Below are 16,192 nucleotides of genomic sequence, written 5' to 3' on the forward strand. Positions count from 1 at the left end.
TAGTTCCTGTATCTGTTCAGGATTCTTTTGTTCCCCTGTCTTGGATCCCTGAGGCTGGGTTGGTCCAGCTGGGTGTGGGTCTGCAGGTCAGGATGGCTGAGCGGTCTAAAAAACTGTGTTTGTTGCAGTCTCCTCTGGATGTGTGAGCTTTGTTGTTTCTATCCTGTTAGCTTAGTCTGCTAGAGTATAGATTTTCCTTCAACTTGCTCTATTGATTCTAGACAGGATGAAAGGAGAGAAGCGCAGGACGCGATTCAAGTGTAGATATATTTATTCAGATAAAACACACAAAATATTGTACTCACAGGAATTCAAATAAAAACAGGCACATCATGATTAAAGTTGTCCCTCATAAACCTGCGGCTAGGACCACGCTGTGATAATTTGGGTCTCCAAATGTCCTTTCGTTGTTTGTAACGTCCGATGTTAATGTATATAGCAGCGGGTATTCCGGTCTCTCCAGCCGCTACGTCAGGGACACACCTCCACACACCCTCAGCTCAGTACCAATAGGATGACCCCTAGTGCTGAGCTCACTGCACACGAGGACCTACGGTGGCTTCACTGGGTGAAAAATAGAATGTACAGGAAGCTACCCGCTGCTATATACATTAACATCGGACGTTACAAACAACGAAAGGACATTTGGAGATCCAAATTATCACAGCGTGGTCCTAGCCGCAGGTTTATGAGGGACAACTTTAATCATGATGTGCCTGTTTTTATTTGAATTCCTGTGAGTACAATACTTTGTGTGTTTTATCTGAATAAATATATCTACACTTGAATCGCGTCCTGCGCTTCTCTCCTTTCATCTTGTCTAGAAACTGCATCCTTGAGATTTGTCTCGTTAAGAGGAGCTGCGGAGCATTCAAGATATAAAACTATCACCTTTTCGCTGGGGCAGGATTTTACAGACCAGTCTTCTACAAAGACATTTATTCTCATAAGGACTTTGGTTTGCCCCATACCGCAATATATATCACATGCAAGTTTTTTCTATTTCTTATTAATCTATTAATATTTTCCATGTTTTTTAATTAGCAGCTTTAGTATTGTGTATTAATATTTATTGTATATTTACATTTATAGGGTTTGTACTTTCCGCTATTTCATTGCTCTTGTTGAGCAATTTTGAGTGTTTGTATTTGCTCTATTGATTGGAAGAGGGTTTACTCTTCCTTCGGGATCTTAGGGTATACTCTCCTTCCAGGGGGGCCTCGATGGAGGTTTTGTGTTTGCCTGGCATGTGCCCTCTGTCTGGGGGTTGCCTTTGCGGTCTGTTTCTTGCTTGACTGCTTCTTCTTCCTCGCAAGTACCCTATGTGTCGTCCTGTTATGGACCCTGTGTTCTCAAAATTGGGGTTTTTTACCCGGGTGTATTACACACTTTTTCATTGTCGAATACTTTGGTATTCTGTGGTCAGACACTGGGAGGACCTTGCCTCTTCAGTTGCATTCCGTGCTTGCAGGCTGTTGGAGAGACGTCTGTTCGTTCTCTGTGCCTGGTATTATCCTGGGTTTCGCCTGGTATAGGTGTGGCTTCCTTTCTCTGTTTTGGGCCCCTTTGGGTCTCTGTGAGCTGGGCTCACTCGTGGAGGTGTTCTTTTGTATTAGGGGACCTTTCGGTTTCCTTGGGTCTCCTTTGCCTTGTTTCCTTGGGGGTTTCGGCTGGTGTCTCCTTCATTTGTGGAGATGAGCGGTGGGGGACCGTTTGTTGGGCGACGGTGTCTCCTGGAGGACTGTTGGCTCAGTCGAGTCTGTTTGCGGTCTCTGGTTTGGCTTCTGGACTTAACTGCAAGTCAATGTCATTGGGGTTTTTTATTGGGTAGAGGTTCAGGCCTGGTGCCCTTAGTATGGGCCGCCTATTGTACCCTTCCGTCTTAGCATTCAGCTTTTTTTCAGTTTTCCCAAAAGTAATGAATGCAGCTGTGGACTCTTTCCATTTAAGAAGAAAAACATAAATTATGCTTACCTGATAATTTCCTTTTCTTTCTTCACCCGTAATTTTATGTGGGGAGTCCTTATATTCTTCTGGCACCTTTCACCCTGATATTTCTTCTACTGTTCCTTGTTCCTCGGCAGAATGACTGGGGATGAGGGGAGTGGAAGGAGTATTTAAGCCTGTTGGCTGGGTTGTCTTTGCCTCCTCCTGGTGGCCAGGTTCTTATTTCCCAAAAGTAATGAATGCAGCTGTGGACTCTTTCCATCAGTCTCGGTTTACCCTCACTTTAAAGTGAAGGTAAACTTTTCAGTTAATGATGACCGCACTGCAATGATAATAGTACCTTAATGTAGTCGCCAACTTTGTTTTTAGATTACAGCTATTGTTCGTAAAATATATATATTTTAAATTTTCTAGCATTTCTCTGCTGACTCCTCCCAAACCCTACTTCCTGTTCTCCATGTCTGACGTCTAGAGCGGTCCCACCCGCTCTCTACGTCGCTCTAAAGCAGGTTCACGATCATGCTTTCAACTGCGCATGCGCCAAACTCCGTGATATTGTAACTCAAACATAGTATTTAATGAATTACTACATTCATTGAATACTATAATATTGGAGAGAGCAACAACATTATTGTGTCTGTGTAACCAGCTTTTCTACATACTTTGACCGCGATCGATATGGAATGGTATTTTGTTTTAAGTATGATCCCTATAGAGTATGCACGTCTCATGAACGAGCATGTACAATAAACACTACTATTCGGACTTAACGCATGCGTTTAATACTCGCATGACGTTTCAAACAGTGTGCTGAACACCCCGGGCGGAAAACGACCATTGGAGGATTAAAGATGACTCGTCTGTCAATCATTTTGACAAAATGTCGGTCGGAGGAACAGAGGTTATCGTAGACTGTTTAAAAGGTAAAAAACTGCACAAAATAAGAATATTAAAAAAAAAAAAGATGAATTAAACTATGCCTAATTTTAAATACTCTATACTATGACGTGACCGAGTTCAGTTGACTTTACTTTCACTTTAAGACAATTGATGAGTGAGTTTTGTAAGCGTAAAATTGTATGTTATTGAATCAAAAACACAAATTTACTCTCATACATTTTGTAACATTTCTTTTCAGATGATTCAAAACTGAAAGGACTTGCAGCTCCAAGCAACCTTTCAATCAATCAGACTCTTGAAGGGCACAGTGGTAAGCACTCTATAAATATAATAAAGTAAAATGTCTGAGATGAAATATTTTATGTTTTTTTGTAATATTTAGCAAGTTTGTGTAGGCCAGAAAATATTTAGTGTAGAAACAATTACCTCAAAATTAAAGGGATAGGAAAGTGAAAATTAAATTTGCATGATTCAGATAGAGCATGTAATTTTAAGACACTTTTAAATTCACTTCTATTTTCAAATGTGCTTAATTTTCTTAGTATCTCTTGTTAAAAATGAATACGCACTTATCATACACCAGTGGGAGCTACTGCTAATTGGTGCCTGCACACATTTCTCTCTTGTGATTGGCAAACTAGATGTGTTCAGCAGCTGGCAGTAGTGCAATGCTGTTCCTTCAGCAATGGATAACAAGAGAATGAAGCAAATTTGATAATAGAAGTAAATTGGAAAGTTGTTTAAAATTGTATGTTCTATCTGAATCCTAAAAGAAAAATTTGGGGTTTACTATCCCTTTTAATTACCATAATTTTACAGAAATTCTTAAAGTGATTGTAAACTTAAACGATTTTCTCAAAAATATTTGTAGCAAAAAAGTAAATTATGGGCACTTTTATTCATCAAAATTGTTGTAGACGTTAAATTATATAAATAATTAGACTTTCATTTTGTTATACATTTTGCCGTTCCTCCACCCGCAACGCATAGTCTATTTCTGTGTAAAATGACAAATCATGCTGTAGCCAATCATATCGCGCCCCCTTTGGCGTCAAAACCAGGGGCGTTATTATTAACTTACTGGACACCAAAGGAGGCGCGATACGTTTGGCTACAGCATGATATGTAATTTTACACAGAAATAGACTATGAGGCCGAACGGAGTTTGAGGGCCCGTGTTTCTGGCGAGTCTTCAGACTCGCCAGAAACGCAAGTTATAGAGCAGCGGTCCGCCTGTTCTGATGAGGCGGACAGAGATCGCCAGAATTCAACCCGATCAAGTACGATCAGGTTGATTGACACCCCCCTACTGTTGGCCAATTGGCCGTGAGTCTGCAGGGGACGGTGTGGCACCAGCAGCTCACAAGAGCTGCTGGTGCAATGCTGAATATGGAGAGCGTATTGCTCTTTCCACACTCAGCGAGGTCTGTTGGACCTAATCCGCACTGTTGGATCAGGTCCGACAGACCTTTGATAAATAGGCCTCAATATGTTTCCCTTTAGTACCGGGAATTTTAGAGAAGTACAGGAGAATTTTTAACATTTTTGCTATCTCTACATTTAAACAGAAATATAGCCTTGTTTTTTTTTTTTTTTATTATTTACCTATCAAAACTATATGCTTATTTTAAGTAGACAACCCAGGGTATTGATCTAGACCAAAATTTATCATATAAAAAATAATGTTAATTTTTTCACAAACTTTGGTTTCTCACTGAAATTATTTACATACCACTTGTGCAGTCATAACACAAATGGTTGTAAAAGCTTCTCTGGGATCCCTTTTATTCAGAGATAGCAGATATGCTAATTGCAGCTGCACAACACACTTCTGAAATACCTGGCACTAAAGGGGTTAATTGGTTAGGTGGTAAGGGTAATAGTATTGTAATGTTGGGATTACCCTTCCAGTTGACACCTCGCACTACTCTGATCCCTCCCAAACAGCTTCCCCCCCAGACTCCTTACTGCCATCTTAGGTACTGGCAAACAGCCTGCCAGTATGCACTTTAGGTCTTTTTTTTTTTATTTTCACTTTTTCGAAAGTGTAGGGATCGCTCCTGATCCCTCCCAAATGGCTCTAAAACCCTCCCCCTCCCACTAATGGCAGCCATCTTAGGTACTGGCAGCTGTCTGTCAGTATACAGTATTTATGATTTTTTTTTTGTTATTTCTTTTTTTATGTGTCCCCCCCCCCCCTGTATTGTAGGGGTCCCATCCCCACAATTGGTATGTAGGGCCTCCCTTCTCATTACCCCTGTGTAGCATCCCATCCCTCCCTTTCCTTTCAAAAATTATTTTCTATAGCGTAGGGTCCCTTTCACCGGCACCAACGGATGATTGTTACAGATAGCGACACAGACACTGCCTGTGGCAATTGGACAATCTTTTTTCATATGGTACCATATTAAGACAGATGCCTGCAACCCAAGAACAGCAAGTCCCGGTTGTTACTTGACAACCGAGACACCATGGGCTGCCTGAAGGTCAGATGTAGATCTATGTTATGTGGTACGATGGGCTATGTACCACATGACGTAGATCTATGTCCTATTGGCGCAAGAGGTTAATGGAGGATATCAAGAGAACAAAGAAAACATTATGATATAAGGATAATGGAAAGTTTTTTTTTTTGTTTTGTTTTATTGCCTTCTCTATCTGAATCATAAACGTTTAGTTTTGACTTGTCTCTTGACTTCCTTTTAGTCCTGCTTCACACAATATAAACTAGCTATTCAAATGGATTGTTTATATATATATATATATATATATATATATTTTATATTTTTAAAAAAGGCTTATTAAAAAATTATGCAACATTATTTGGGATTGTTTGTTAAATTTCCTGGCAGTGAAGGGGTTAATCAGTTAGCTTGTCAGGTTAATATTTCCTCTAGTGTACTCTCATAACTGACACCTTTCACTACCTGATCCCTCCTAAACAGCTCTCCACCCCCCACTGGTCACTACCATCTCATGTACTGGCAGACAGTCTGCGAGTATGCATTTTATAGCTTTTATTTATTATTATTTAAAACAAATTTTTTTTTTAATTTCTGTAGTGAAGTTATCCCTCCTTACCCTCCCTGATTTCCCCCAAACAGCTGTTTAACCTTCCCCCCCCGCTCACTGCTCCCCGCTATTCTAATTTTTATTTTTTTATTTTATATTTACTATACTTTTTCTAAGTGATCACTATATATAGTGTTGGGACCCGCCTTTCCCTCCTTCTTCTCCTCCGCTTGGCCACCCACCCACCTCCCGCCTTGACTCCCATACCTCCCTCCCACCGTCCCAACTATTGATAGTTACAGACCGTGACATTCAGTATCACTGTCTGTAACTTTTGGGCAATCTGGCTCCGTTACCATATGAAGGCAGATGCATGCCGCCCACAAACAGCAAGTTGGCATGGGCATCCAAAAGGCCCGATGTAGATCTACGTTATGCAGTATGCTGGGCCTTGCAGCGCATGATGTAGATGAAGGGGTTAAAGGAACATTTCAGCCAATATTGAAATTTACATCAATGCTTTTGAATGTAAACATGTTTGCAATATATTAATTGCATTAGCAAAAATGCTTGTAGTAAAAGCTATCACTGTTTTAAGTGAGAGCTTTCACTGTGTATGTGCATGTGACGCATAGCTAAATATGTTTCATGCAACAGCCTTTTGAACAGTGTGTGACCTCAGAGAGCTGTCGATGCCTTTTTATTGTGCTAGCAAACACTTAATTTACACTGCCAGCTCTCTGAATAGACACACTGGTGGTGTATGAAGCATATTTAGATATTCTTTATGTGGACAGTAAAAGCTTTCACTTAAAGGAATATGAAACCCATATTTTTTCTTTTCTTTCATGATTCAGATAGAGCATGCAATTTTAAGCAACTTTCTAATTTACTCCTATTATCAATTATTTTTCATTCTCTTGGTATCTTTAAAAAGCAGGAATGTAAGCTTAGAAGCGGCCCATTTTTGGTTTAGAACCTGCGTAGTGCTTGCTGATCGGTCGCTTAATGTAGCCACCAATCAGCAAGCGCTACCCAGGGTTTCATGTCCATTGAAGTAAAAACATATATAAATAATAGACATGTCTGATCTGTGTAAAATAGAATGTCATTAAAATGATTATCAGTTTAGATCTGGACACAATGTTTGTGGATTCACAGGCTCTGTTCAGGTGGTGACTTGGAATGAACATTTTCAGAAGTTAACAACCAGTGATCAGAATGGTCTCATCATTGTGTGGATGCTGTACAAAGGTAACCATGAACTTTTCATTTACTTACACAAACTATTGCATTTTGTTTTAGCAAATAAATATTATAGTCATAACCAATACAAGCTAGTCCAGCTCAACAATAATGGTAATTTGGCTTTTTTTATATACTCTTTCCATGCTCAGAGAAATATTTAAGCTTGTACCAAAAGCAAACACATAAAAAGTTATTAATATTAATATAGGAAATCAATGGAGTCGCTCTAGTATTAAGTCCAGTCTTCAAATTTACCAGTAATGCAACATGCAGGGAAATCGGCAGACAACCAGAAATTTGTGAAGGAGCTCTAGGGCAGAAACAGAGTGACAGAGAGGGACACACAGAGAGAAAAAAATAGAGACGAAGAGAGATGACGCAGTTCTAGGGCTACCATGAAAGAAGGGAAAATACATAGTTAGAGAAGTAGCATTATTATTCACTGTATACACTGTTTCTGTAGGATTATTGTCTTTCTCTTTGTATGAGGAATCCTATACTCTGTATATATGAATTCCTTTACTCTCTGTATATGTGCATTCCTGTACTCTCTGTATACGTGCATTCCTGTACTCTCTGTATACGTGCATTCCTGTACTCTCTGTATACGTGCATTCCTGTACTCTCTGTATACGTGCATTCCTGTACTCTCTGTATACGTGCATTCCTGTACTCTCTGTATACTTGCATTCCTGTACTCTCTGTATACGTGCATTCCTGTACTCTCTGTATACGTGCATTCCTGTACTCTCTGTATACGTGCATTCCTGTACTCTCTGTATACGTGCATTCCTGTACTCTCTGTATACGTGCATTCCTGTACTCTCTGTATACGTGCATTCCTGTACTCTCTGTATACGTGCATTCCTGTACTCTCTGTATACATTCATACATTCCTGTACTCTCTGTATACGTGCATTCCTGTACTCTCTGTATACGTGCATTCCTGTACTCTCTGTATACGTGCATTCCTGTACTCTCTGTATACGTGCATTCCTGTACTCTCTGTATACGTGCATTCCTGTACTCTCTGTATACGTGCATTCCTGTACTCTCTGTATACGTGCATTCCTGTACTCTCTGTATACGTGCAATCCTGTACTCTCTGTATACGTGCATTCCTGTACTCTCTGTATACGTGCATTCCTGTACTCTCTGTATACGTGCATTCCTGTACTCTCTGTATACGTGCATTCCTGTACTCTCTGTATACGTGCATTCCTGTACTCTCTGTATACGTGCATTCCTGTACTCTCTGTATACGTGCATTCCTGTACTCTCTGTATACGTGCATTCCTGTACTCTCTGTATACGTGCATTCCTGTACTCTCTGTATACGTGCATTCCTGTACTCTCTGTATACATGCATACATGCATACATTCCTGTACTCTGTATACATGCATTCCTGTACTCTGTATACATGCATACATTCCTGTACTCTGTATACATGCATACATTCCTGTACTCTGTATACGTGCATTCCTGTACTCTGTATACATGCATACATTCCTGTACTCTGTATACATGCATGCATTCCTGTACTCTGTATACGTGCATTCCTGTACTCTGTATACATGCATACATTCCTGTACTCTCTGTATACGTGCATTCCTGTACTCTGTATACGTGCATTCCTGTACTCTGTATACGTGCATTCCTGTACTCTCTGTATACGTGCATTCCTGTACTCTCTGTATACGTGCATTCCTGTACTCTCTGTATACGTGCATTCCTGTACTCTCTGTATACGTGCATTCCTGTACTCTCTGTATACGTGCATTCCTGTACTCTCTGTATACGTGCATTCCTGTACTCTCTGTATACATTTGTGTGTAATATTTTGACTCTATATTTGCCTTAAGTATGTGTAATTTCTGCCTCATTATTGGTAATCTGTTTATGTGGAGTTACTGGCAGTGTAGCTATCCTGTGTATTTGTTATTGCTGCCTTTCCTCTAGCTGGGTAATTTACTGATTTTTCATCTCCCCTGTTTGTGGATGCAGTCTAAGAAAACCTAAACCTTTTATAGAAAGTATAGAATATTAGAATTGACAGATGAATTGAGAAGGAATCAAATACCTAAGGAGGAAAGTACTTAAGATAAGAATTTGGGTATGGACAAGCACTACCCCCCCCCCAAAAAAAAATAAAAATAAAAAATAATAATAAATAAATGTCTATTTATGTCTTCAATCAGAAGATTTTAATTTATCTCCTTAACATTTAATTTATTTAATAAAACAAATATTGTGTTGTCATCTGTTCCACTGTTTAATATGCATTTAAAGGGACATAATACTCATATGCTAAATCACTTGAAACTGATGCAGTATAACTGTAAAAAGCTGACAGGAAAATATCACCTGAGCATCTCTATGTAAAAAAGGAAGATATTTTACCTCACAATCTCTTCAGCTCAGCAGAGTAAGTCCTGTGTAAAAAGTTATAATTCAGCTGCTGCCCAGCTGCAGGTAAAAAAAAAAAGAAAAAAAAAAAAGAAGAAGAAATGAACAACAGCCAATCAGCATCAACAGTGTGGAGGTCATGAACTCTTTTACTGTGATCTCATGAGATTTCATAGTAAACCTCCTTAAACTGATTAGGGAAATAACATGAGAGTGCACAAGGCTCAACCCCTTAGCTGTCCCGGGACAGACATACTGATTTGCTGCTTAGAAGTCCTTTACAATGGGATGTGGCTACTGAGGAACTTTTGAGGTAAAATATCTTTCTTTTTTACATAGAGATGTTCAGGTGATATTTTCTAGTCAGCTTATTACAGCTATGCTGTATCACTTTCAAGTGTTTCAACATTTGGGTATCCTGGCCCTTTAATGTGACCTCTTGTCTGCAAAAAAAGTATTTTAATTTTTTTTTTAAATGATTTGTTATTTAAATGTTATATTTACTACCATTATATCTTAAACCTATTTCCAGGCTCCTGGTATGAGGAGATGATCAACAACAGGAACAAGTCAGTTGTACGTAGCATGAGCTGGAATGCTGATGGCCAGAAAATTTGTATTGTATATGAAGATGGAGCTGTCATTGTTGGCTCTGTGGATGGTAACTTTCTATAATGCTGATTACTTTTTGTACAACAGTTTCTATTTGACTTCAATCAATAACTTCTAGTTTAAAATATCAATTTTGTAACTGCGCTAATATACACTTCAACAGTAGCCTTTATAAGATTTGACTTTAAAAAGACAGGAAACCCAAGTTTTTTCTTTCATGATTCAGATAGAGAATACAATTTTAAACAACTTTCTAATTTACTTCAATTATCTTATTTGTTTCATTATTTTGGTATCATTTGTTGAAGTAGCAGCAATACACTAATGGTTTCTAACTGAACTCATGGGTGAGCCAATCACAATTGAGATATATATGTATATATATATATATATATATATATATATATATATATATATATATATATATATATATATACACAGCTACCAATCAACAGCTAGAACCTAGATTCTCTGCTGCTCCTGAGCTTTCCTAGATAAAGCTTTCAGCAAAGGATAACAAGAGAAGGAAGCAAATTAAATAATAGAAGTAAATTGGAAAGTTGTTTAAAATTGTATTCTCTATCTGAACCATGAAAGAGAAAAAATGTGGGTCTCATGTCCCTTTAAAGTACAGTTGTAAGCACGACTCGGTAGAAATACTCTGAAATATATTTTCCCTCAATATAAGTCCCCATCATAGAAAAACATAAATACAGTCATTATTATACTGTTTTAAATTTCAGTATATGTAAGTGATGAATTAAAGGGCCAATATGGTAATTTTAGCATTAGAGACTCTGCAACTGTATGCAATTAACGCCCTTAAAGTAGTTAAACACATAGTAAAAGTACCATGTAGGAGCTTCAGAGAACTGCTGGTCCAGTTCAGAAACTGCAGGCGAGCCAGTCAGCAGAGACTACTGGTGCTGACTAGATGAACTCACGTTTACGCTCAAGACCAACAGTTCTCTGTGGTTCCCAAGCTGTATTTTAGCTCTGTGTTTAACCCCTGCCAAAGAGTTGCAGGGTTGCTATTGCCAAAACTATGTTATCTAACAAATAAGAGTGTCACTTTTCTACTATAATGACCCTTTAAATGGACATTATACACTAGATTTTTCTTTGCATAAATGTTTTGTAGATGATCAATTTATATAACTAATACAGCTTTTTTTAATTTTGTTATAGTTTTGCTTATTTTTTGTTGTTGTTGAAATTACTTTTATTATCATATATTATATCATACATCCTTATAGTATACATTTTTCTCTCAATACACAAATATTTCAAGCTCTAGAATCAAACGTTTTCTTTTGTACTGCAAATCAAAACTTATCAAAACAATGTTAACATTGAGAATGCGCAAATTAACATATTTGAATGTAAATATAGCAGTAATTAAAACCTGTGTTCATTTCTCTCACTATTAATCCGTAACTGGTTGTGGTGAAGATGTAGTCAGACACTACCTAATATGCTGCTTGTTAATGTAGTTTCTATCGCTCCTATACCTAGATGGGTCTGCGTCTAGCTTCAGTGTACATTATCCAGGGCTCCCATGTAGTAAGGAACTGGTCTTTAGTCGCTAATAAGTCTGCTGCCAAGCTGGACATCTCATAAAAATAATCTATCTTTCATTCTATGAGGAAAAATCCTGGGGGTTCTGTTTTCCAATATTTAGCAAGGCACATTCTGGTCGCTGTGCAGATTAAAGGGACACTGAACCCAAATTTTTTCTTTCGTGATTCAGATAGAGCATGCAATTTTATGCGACTTTCTAATTAACTCCTATTATCAAATTTTCTTCATTCTCTTGGTATGTTTATTTGAAAAACAAGAATGTAAGTTTAGATGCCGGCCCATTTTTGTTGAACAACCTGGGTTGTCCTTGCTGATTGGACAGCACCAATAAAAAATTGCTGTCCATGGTTCTGAACCAAACATTTGCTGGCTCCTTAGCTTAGATGCCTTCTAATAAAGATAAATAAATAAAGATAGCAAGATAACAAAGAAAAATTGATAATAGGAGTAAATTAGAAAGTTGCTTAAAATTGCACGATCTATATGAATCATGACAGAATAAATTTGGGTTCAGTGTCCCTTTAATGCTATCATCTTATTTTGGCTAGAGGTACATCCCATAGCTGGAAAGTGCAAAAGTGCATGTTCCGGGAGTAGATCTATTTCTTTTTAGAAAATTTTACTTAATAAATTAGATGTGTCTTTCCAGAAAGGTTGTATCCTACTACAGTGCCACCACATATATGCAAATATGTTCCTTCCTCTCCACAACCTCTGAAGCATAGATTATTATCTCTTCCTCCCGCCTTGGCTAACTTTGTGGGATGAAGATACCATCTAAATGCAGACTTTATGTAATTTTCCTGTAGTGAGGAGCTAATAGTGAAAGATGTCCCTCGTCTTAATGTTTTGACCCACATCTGGGTTGGCCATTCTTTACCCAGGTTGTTCTTTCATTTGAGCATGCATGTTGTTTTGGTGTTGGGGTCTGATTTATTAAATCTGGGATACAATTTAGCTATTGACCTCTTTGGTCTTTGATTTGAAAGGCAAAGAGTTTCAAAGGAGGTGAAACTATGTGCTGGTGTGGTCCCTAGAGCTTCTGATACTCTGGATCTCAATAGGAAATAGTGAAACCAAGTATTTCTGTCTGTTGAATCTATATTATTGTATTGTTGTATCGTGAGGAGCTTTCCATTGATGAGAGCATCCGCTACCCTATAGAGGCTTCTGTTTATCCATTTACTTTGCACTATTTTATCTGGGTATGACTTGAGATCTATTAGTGGGGCCACTGAGGAGTTAATGTTTAGTAGTAGAAAAAGTTTGGTTGTTCTATCCCACATAAACAGTTTGTGCGCGATAGCTATATAGGTTCTCCCCCTCTAAGGTCTATTTGTCTTAGCAGTCCACAATAGTTTGACAATATCATCCATTCCCATTATGTCAGCTTCTAGTTGTATCCATTGTATGTCGCCAGATCTGTTATGCCACAGGGCGGTTTGCGCCATTTTTGCGGCATTATAGTATGAGACTAGATGTGGTAGGCCCAATCCTCCTCCAGATCTATGTTTAGTTAAAATGTGTTTGTTAATCCTTGCTCTTTTGTTGTTCCAGATAAAGGAGTGGATGTCTCTTTGTAAGTTATTAAGGTCTGCGAGTGGTACTGAGATGGGTAATAATCTGAAAAGATAGAGTAATCTAGGCAAAGTCGTAATTTTAGTCGCTACTATTCGTCCCATGAGTGAGATTTCTCTTGTAAGGTGTATCCAGTCCACGTATTCATCCTTTACTTGTGGGATATTCTCCTTCCCTACAGGAAGTGGCAAAGAGAGCACACAGCAGAGCTGTCCATATAGCTCCCCCTCTAGCTCCACCCCCCAGTCATTCTCTTTGCCGGCTCTAAGCACTAGGGTCTCTCTACGGGAGGGTAAAGTGAATGTGGTGTTAGAATTGTAGTTTTTATTATCTTCAATCAAAAGTTTGTTATTTTAAATGGTACCGGTTTGTACTATTTACTCTCTAGCAGAAAAGGGATGAAGATTTCTGCTGAGAGGAAAATGATTTTAGCATGTTGTAACTAAAATCCACTGCTGTTCCCACACAGGACTGAAGAGTACCAGAAAACTTCAGTTGGGGGGAACAGTTTGCAGGGGAACTGCAATAAGGTATGTTCAGTCATTTATTTCTAGACAAGACTGAGATAATGCTAGAAGAGACTGACAATATCCCCATGAGGGCAGGGTAAGCTATGTTCAGAGACTTAGTAAGGAATTGAATGCTTACATTACAGGGCTAATTATGCTGGTTGACACTAATTCAGGGCAATCGATTGTTTTATTAGGAAAAAGACACTTTGAAAGTCCTTTTGGGTTCTTTCTGGGGTTATTACCCACATGGCTATTTTTTATTCACTTTGGAGTGATTTCTTAGGCCTCACAGCTCCGGAGTAGAGTGGGAGGGGCCTAATTTTGCGCCTCAGATGCGCAGTTAGAATTACACAGAAGTTCATGCTGCTTCATATGGATGGTCCTGCTGCTGTTTGAGGGCCTAAAGGAAGCTATATTCCCCCAAATCTGGTCCCTAAGGGCAGGTAGGGCCATAGCAGTGCTGTGGCAAGGTGCTGTAGTAATTTTAACCGGGTGTTGGCTTTAGGCTGCTCCGGTTTGGGCATTAAGGGGTTAATCGTTTTGATACTAGTGGTGCAATCTTGCTAAGGCTCTAGGTACATACTGTGAAAATTTCAAAAGAATTACTGCATTTTTCACTGTTTTGCAAAATTGTGTGCCTTTTTTATCTCTTAAAGGCACAGTAACGTTTTTTCAAATTGTGTTTTTTATTTGATTAAAGTGATTTCCAAGCCTGTCTGTGTATACTACTAGTCTGTTAAACATGTCTGACACTAAGGAAAATCCTTGTTCAATGTGTTTAGAAGCCATGGTTGATCCCCCTCTCAGAATGTGTCCCACTTGTACTGATATGTCTATACACTTTAAAGATCATATTGTTGCACTTAAGAATGTGGCCCAAGATGATTCCCAGACTGAAGGTAACACAACCAGTTACGCCCGCTCAAGCGACGCCTAGTACCTCTAGTGCGTCTAACCCTTTTACATTACAAGACTTAGCGGCAGTCATGGATAATTCTCTTGCAGCTTTCTTATCTAAACTGCCCGTGTTACCTGCAAAGCGTGATAGCTCCGTTTTAAGAACAGATTATGAGCACTCTGACGCTTTGGTAGCTGTATCTGATATACCCTCACAACGCTCTGAAGTGGGAGCGAGGGATTTGATGTCTGAGGGAGAAGTCTCTGATTCAGGAAGGCTTCCTCCTCAGACAGATTCAGATACATTGGCTTTTAAATTTAAACTAGAACACCTCCGCGTTTTGCTCAGGGAGGTATTAGCTACTCTGGATGTCTGCGACCCTTTGGTGCTCCCAGAGAAATTGTGTAAAATGGACAAGTACTTAGAGGTCCCTGTTTACACTGATGTGTTTCCGGTCCCTAAGAGGATTGCGGATATCGTTATTAGGGAGTGGGATAGACCAGGTGTCCCTTTTGTTCCCCCTCCTGTTTTTAAGAAAATGTTCCCCATATCTGACCCCATGCGGGACTCGTGGCAGACGGTCCCTAAGGTGGAGGGGGCTGTTTCTACACTTGCTAAACGCACAACCATACCAATTGAAGACATTTGTGCTTTTAAAGACCCTATGGATAAAAAATTAGAGGGTTTACTTAAGAAAATTTTTGTTCAACAAGGTTTTCTTCTCCAACCTATTGCCTGCATTATTCCTGTAACTACTGCAGCTGCTTTCTGGTTTGAGGCGCTGGAAGACTCGCTCCAGACGGAGACCTCGTATGAGGAAATTATGGATAGAATTAAGGCTCTAAAGCTAGCTAATTATTTTATCACTGACGCCGCTTTCCAAATAGCTAATTCAGGTTTCGCCATTGTGGCGCGCAGGGCGCTATGGCTAAAGTCCTGGTCGGCCGATGTGTCATCTAAATCCAAGCTTTTGAACATTCCTTTCAAAGGAAAGACCCTCTTCGGGCCTGAATTGAAAGAGATTATTTCAGAAATCACCGGGGAAAAGGCCATTCTCTCCCTCAGGACAAGCCCTTTAAGACAAAGAACAAAGGGTTAAACAGGTCAAAAAGCCTGCAGCTGCCACCAAGACAGCATGAAGGGGTAGCCCCCGATCCGGGACCGGATCTAGTAGGGGGCAGACTCTCTCTCTTCGCTCAGGCCTGGGCAAGAGATGTACACGATCCTTGGGCATTAGAGATTGTATCCCAAGGATGTCTTCTGGAATTCAAGGACTCTCCTCCAAGGGGAAGGTTCCACATTTCTCGTCTGTCTACAGATCAGACAAAGAAAGAGGCGTTTTTACGCTGTGTAGAAGAGCTACATACAATGGGAGTGATCCACCCAGTTCCAATTGCGGAACAAGGGTTGGGTTTTTACTCAAACCTGTTTGTGGTTCCCAAAAAAGAGGGAACTTTCAGACCCATCCTGGATCTAAAAATTCTAAACAGATTCCTC

General features: G+C 39.3%; 1 protein-coding gene across 1 annotated transcript in view; it reads left to right on the top strand.

Moving 5' to 3' along the window:
• Positions 1-16,192, top strand: part of WDR35 (WD repeat domain 35) — a 291,517-nt gene that overhangs the window by 8,415 nt on the left and 266,910 nt on the right. The window contains 3 exon segments of the mRNA XM_053709650.1: positions 3,086-3,157; positions 7,021-7,113; positions 10,047-10,175. Of these exon segments, the coding sequence (XP_053565625.1) occupies positions 3,086-3,157; positions 7,021-7,113; positions 10,047-10,175 (294 nt within the window).

Source organism: Bombina bombina, chromosome 4 (genome assembly GCF_027579735.1).
Source record: "Bombina bombina isolate aBomBom1 chromosome 4, aBomBom1.pri, whole genome shotgun sequence".
NCBI lineage: Eukaryota > Metazoa > Chordata > Amphibia > Anura > Bombinatoridae > Bombina > Bombina bombina.